Raw genomic sequence first — 6,000 nt, 5'->3', positions numbered from 1 at the left:
TGTTTTTCTCCAATAAATCTTTGATTTTGTTAACCAGACTTGTCTTGGATTTGTGAGTATAAAATTTTGGGAATTTTAAATCTCACAATCTGATCAAACACTAATAGTAATAACACAATACAAATGGTTCTGAATTGTTTCAAGCGTCCCAACGTTAAGATGCATGAGATGTGCGGCTATATCATTTTTTTACAGAAATACAGTAATTCACGTCTATGGCTGCCGGTTTCTTCCACATGCATTCACGATATTGGATTCTCCCGGGCCGGCTAAAGGTTTGCGGGCGGAGGCGCATCGGAGGCGCCGCGCACATTGCGCAGGTGAAGGAGCGTGTCTTTACCACCCGTTTCCCTGACCCCGGTGACCATAGGCAGTGTATGGGATTCAGTTCTGTTTTTGGAAGAAACCAACGATATAGAGAGGGTGGACTGCGTCAATGCAGGGATCACGGGCAGCCGCGGTTCATTTTTCTTCTAGCTGCCGAGCCTGCTTCCTCCGCACTCCACGTTCCGTGGCCGTTCCTCTTCCGCAGCGGTGCAGCTTCCCGCCCCATCGGCTTGCTGGAGCGTTGGTCCAGTCCAACGGCTCCTAGGCAACAGAATGGACAAGATGGCGGCGGCGCGGCGGTCTTTGGGGCCCTTCTGAAGGCGACTTCCCGCACTGGACTGCGGGCGATGTCGGACTCGGAGTCGGAGGAAGAAGGCGCCAACAGGCAGCTCAAGTTCGTGCTGTTGGGCGATGGCGCCTCCGGCAAGGTTAGTCCAGAGAGCGAGGAGGCTGCGGGCCCCCAGGGGCGTATCGAAGACTTCCCAAACAAGGCCTCAGCGCCCGGGGTGGTTTTGCGAGTCGGGGGCGGACTCTCCTAGGATTCTTCCCTCCCCGGGACTTCCCGGGCTTCCCCGACTGCTCGGAGGCCCCGCGTTGATTGCAGAGGGGACCCCCACCTTCTGGGGGGGGGGGGGGCGATTGTATTGTGGCGCAGGGATTAGTCTGGGAGGAAGGGGAAAAGGCTAATCTCATAAACATTTTGGAGGGACGATTAAATTAATCTGTTTGGAAAGGATGTTCATGATGAAGTGTTCCCCCTCTCCTAATGAAATTAGGGAACCGTTTCCTTCTTAAATGGTGTAATGTAATTCCAACATATATGTTCAATGTGAGCTAAGCCTGTGATGTAAATGCTGTTCTAATTTATTTTGCAATAAAATAGCTTTTTCAGTGCCTTGAATTAACGTTATTATTCTGGATTAGAAATCTGTGAATAGAGAGATGTTGCAAGTTATTCCTTGAAATGAATAAAACGTCGACATAACAACAATACAGCCTTGTTGGCTTTATTTTCCTGACTCTGCTTCAAGTATCTGCTTAATAGGATTTCCCTGATTTATAAGTGTGCCAATTGTTGTAAGGGTTGTTTTGTCTGGCCACAGAAGGTGCTTTGAGGTAGAATAGTAGAGGTCTATTGCCATAGTCACCAATGAAGGAGCCTGACCTTAGTGGGCACATACGGCTGTGAAATCTGGCCAGATCTATCCAGCTCGCACGAACCGGTAACACCGGCAGTGGGAGGCTCCATCCACCTGCTGGGTCATCATTACGTCCCGCTTTTGACCTGCTGCGCATGCGCAGAAGGTACTGCGCATGCGTAAAAGAGGTGCACATGCTCACATTCCCGAACCGGTAGTGAAGGTAAGTGCATTTCACCGCCGATTGGTTGTGAGATAAGCCCGTTTTGACCAACATTCCAATTTGGCTTTTCTATCACCACAATAGAGAACCCTTGTTATTAGGCAATATAAAAGCACCATCAATAAAGCATGGTATAGCATATTTGAATTCTTTATCACAACCATTTCAACAGTTTTCATAATTTCAATAATAAAAGTCTTTGTATATCAATATGGAATATACACAAATAAATGACTACGGAATGGGACAACTCACCATGGCCATCTCGCTGCGGCCAACTTGCCGTGGTCAATCCACGTGGGATAACTCAATGCAATAAATATTATCCGCCACTGTTTCTTCAACATTATTTCCATTGACAAAAATGGAAATAAAATAGTGGTGGATAACATTTACTGAATTGAATTATCCCACATGGATTGTTCCGTGGCAAGATGGCTGTGGCAAGATGGCTGCAGCGAATTGGTTATGGCGAGTTGTCCTAGACCCCATGGCTAGTACCAAACCCTAAACCTAGCTGGGCATATCTCCAAGAGGGAAATACTCCCATCTAGTGTCATCCAGTCTTAGTGATGCACACCAGATCATCTTATTCCTCCATTACAAATGAGGGGACCCTTTTTAATAAACTTCGTATTCATCAAGAGCAGCCAAAGGCCTGTGCCTCCAAAGGTCTGCTATTCAGCATCTGGTGTGAACTTAGAACCCCAGAACATACCACTGTTATTAAGTATCAGGAGCATCTTCACCTGTAAAGGCCTGCCCTATGGATCCTGTTCCTTCCCCTACCCATCGCTACCTGGTTTGATTCTCTCACTCTAAACCAGGGCTGTTAAACTCCCAGCTAGATGCGTCACGTTCTGGCTACGTCCATGCCTGTTTAGCAAAGGGGGAAAAAGTCATGTGACACTGCCGTGACGACGTGAGTTTGACACCCCTGCTCCAAACTATGAGGTGGTCCTCTATTCCCAACCCTGACCTCCCTCCTTCCTGCACTGTCAACCCTGTCATTCTGTCAGTCATACCGACTCACTTCAAACTTTCAATGGATAGGTGGGAGGATGAATACTCCTGTGGCACTTTAGCTGTAGCTCTCTGTGCCGTTGGGAGTCCTCACTCTCTGCAACCCTTCCCACACTCAAAAGTGTCCCCCCTCGACATGCTGGTCTTTCCAACTGCTCATCTGGGAAGAGGACCACATTCACACACCCACCCTGTCCATTGCATCCGGGCAAGAGGGTAACATATATAAAACAGACAACCATGTTCTCACTTTAGGGGTCAATCCAATGTCACCTTGGGATCCTTGAACTCCTGTGTGCCCCCCCCCTCCATTGCCAAAGTTGCTCCCTGTCAGTCCTAGAGGTTGTTTCCACCAATGTCTGGCCACATCCTTCATGTTATTGCTTTAAACTGTTCAGTGCTTATTTCATCTGTACTTAGTTCTTTTCTATAAAACAGCTAGAACACCACTCTTTCTAGGGAAGTAGTTCCTGAATATATTCTTTTTGTACGAATATTTTTTCTCTCTAATTTTGTTTATGAAGGATTTTACTCTAATAATTCCCTATTCCTTTAGTCTCATTTGCTTATACTACAGGTCTGTAAATGATAGAATAGAATAAGATAGAATTCTATAGAATTCCTTGTGTGATTGGACACACAAGGAATTTGTCTTTCGTGCGTATGCTCTCAGTGCACCCTTCCTTTCCCAACCATCCATTTAGGAAGGATTAGATCTAAAAAGTCTTATTTATGAATGGTTTCTATTCCATGACTAGATCTGAATCTGAATAAAAGATCCAAAATCTGCCTCCTGGGATGTTTTGCAGTTGATGCCAGACCACAGCCTTTACAACTATCTCTAAAAGGGAATTGTACTTGATGAATGTGGCCAGATCTAGGCAAAGTTTCTTTCAGGCCAGGTGGTATCATTCCCTCTCCAAACTTTGCATGTGTCCTTGATCCAACTGATCACATCCATCCACCTGAAGGTAAGGCATGGATTTTGTTTATGAAGAGGATGTGCTCATTTCTCCCCATATTTTACACATTTCCTCAGACCCCCCAGGATGAAATAAATCCCAAATAGCAGAATTTTGTACCTCAGTATAAATGCTGCCCACTCAGTCCTGAGCATATTTGAGCAGTTTTGTTGGCAAAACATCCAAAAGCCTTACAGCAGATTGTGGGTCGATCTTTCTGATCCTTGCTACCTCTCAAAGGAACAGGTCACTCTAACCAAATGACACAGTCCTGCCAGTACAGTGAGGGCAGAAAAGTTGGTCCTTTGTTTCTACTCAATGAAAATGAAACTTTCTTTCGCCCTTATTTTGTTTTGAAAAACACTTGAATCTTTTACTCTTTAATATTTGGGAAATATTTTTTTCCACTTCAGATTTCTAGATCTCTCTTATTGTCATAACAACTTAGGTTCTCTTTCATATTAGCGTATTCATGTGTATTCATTATTAAACAAATTTATATATTGCCCATCTCTTTGATAAAATCTATAGATTTTATATTCTATAAAATACATACAAAAGTCCAGATTAAAACACAATGTTAAAAAGACAAAATTAAAAGAATGGACAAACACCCTCAAGCTGCCATCCGTCCCCAGGATTGCATATCACTCTTGGATCCCTATGCCAGTTGACAGAAGGCCAGAAGGATGGGGGCTGGATGTTCCGTAGGATGGGGGCAACAGCAGAAAAATGTCTTTCTGGACCTCCTAAGTCAAAATTCTTTTGTTGACGGTCTGTAAAATGCCCTTTCTAACTGACCAGGTGGGATGGCATTACTTACTTTTTATTGTCAGAATATTACATTAGTATTAATTTTTATTAATTTTCAAAATAATTGATTTATTAAAATATATTTTGAGAATAAGGTTAAATCTTGCTGGCACACTCATTTTTTTTTATTTTGCTATGTTTAACTGATTATTTGAAATCATCAATTTATGGGCTCTTTTTACAAACTACCTGGAAGTATCCTAGTGTTCATATTGTGTGTCTACTCTGCTCTGGATTAATTGGGTTTATGTTGCTTGAAGCAGATGCTGACAAAGCAAAGGATAGCAATAGCAATAAGCATTTAAAATTATATACTATTCCTTAGTGCTTTACAGTACTCCCTGAGTGGTTTACAATGTCAGCATTTGCCCCCAAGAACCTAGGTCCTCATTTTACTGACCTCAGCAGGATGGAAGGCTGAGTCAAGCTCAAGCCCTGTCAGGATCAAACTCGAGGCTGTGGGCACAGTTAGCCTGCAGTACTGCATTCTAACCACTGCACTATCAGGGCTCATTGAATTCTTGCAAAATATTAAATTCTGCATTATAAGTTCAGATAATTAAAAATCCTGTAATTCCAATTTTCTCCATTTCCCCAACTTTTGCGTTTCAGTCTTTCATTAATAGTACCATGTAAGTTTCAGAAAGTGCATTTTACACCGTTTGTAATTTGTCATAGAATTCTTCAGTGTTGTCCTGCTCCCACTCACAAGCACACATACCACGGAGGGGTTTATTGAGGCTTTCAAGCCCCCCAAAAGTCTTCCCCAGGGAATCCTGGTCCAGAATCCCAGTCCAACGACAAGAGTCCCAAGTTAGTTCTGAAATGATTCCCTCATGAATTCACAAAGCTGGAGCAGTCCACATGACAAGGAAAAAGTAGAGTTAAGCAACCTTCCCAAGTCCACTGTCAAGTTCCAAGGCAAGGCAAATCCGAAAGTAGGTCTAAGAGTCATGGTACGAATCTAGGGTCTAAGTCCACAGTCTGGATCAGGAAAATCAACGAAAAAACTGGCAAATGGTAGGCACCCAAAATGACACATTGTTCCCAGCATAGTTTCCCTCCTCTTGCTGTGCTAAATAACTATTGTCCGGTGCAGCCCATCAAGAAGGGTGAGGCTGCCGCCTTGTGAGTAGCCAAGATGAGAGCCTTTGTTCCTGTCTCTTCTCTGCTCTGCATACTCTTGGATCAGGCGGAGAAGGCAGTTCCCCGTGCTGGTCAGCTGCAGCTATGTGCTCTGTCCCCCTGAGGCCTACACCTGTGTCTCAACTGTCCTATGCTCATCCAACTGCTCATCTGCTTGCTCCCCCTGCGACCGCGCCACCACACTTGGTTTTGCTGATCCCAGCTCTAGGTCACTGGCTGCCTCCAGGTGTGCTGTACCTCCCCCCTGACGTGCCTGGGATTGGCTCATCCTCCAAGCTGGTGCACGGAGAGGCATTTGGGGAAGCATCCGAGGAGGCCATCATCACAAGTGTTTCCTCCATTTCATTTGGAGTAAGAGTGTGCACTT

General features: G+C 44.5%; 1 protein-coding gene across 1 annotated transcript in view; it reads left to right on the top strand.

Moving 5' to 3' along the window:
- The first annotated feature begins 436 nt into the window (after nt 1–436).
- The window catches only part of RAB28 (RAB28, member RAS oncogene family), a 363,574-nt gene continuing 358,010 nt past the window's right edge, over nt 437–6,000 (top strand). The window contains 2 exon segments of the mRNA XM_070948382.1: nt 437–622; nt 624–755. Coding sequence (XP_070804483.1) covers nt 437–622; nt 624–755 — 318 coding nt within the window.

The sequence above is a fragment of the Pituophis catenifer genome, unplaced genomic scaffold (genome assembly GCF_029215685.1).
Source record: "Pituophis catenifer annectens isolate HBS135680 unplaced genomic scaffold, rPitCat1.0.hap2 SCAF_8, whole genome shotgun sequence".
Taxonomy (NCBI): domain Eukaryota; kingdom Metazoa; phylum Chordata; class Lepidosauria; order Squamata; family Colubridae; genus Pituophis; species Pituophis catenifer.
This window is presented reverse-complemented; position numbering and strand designations above follow the sequence as displayed.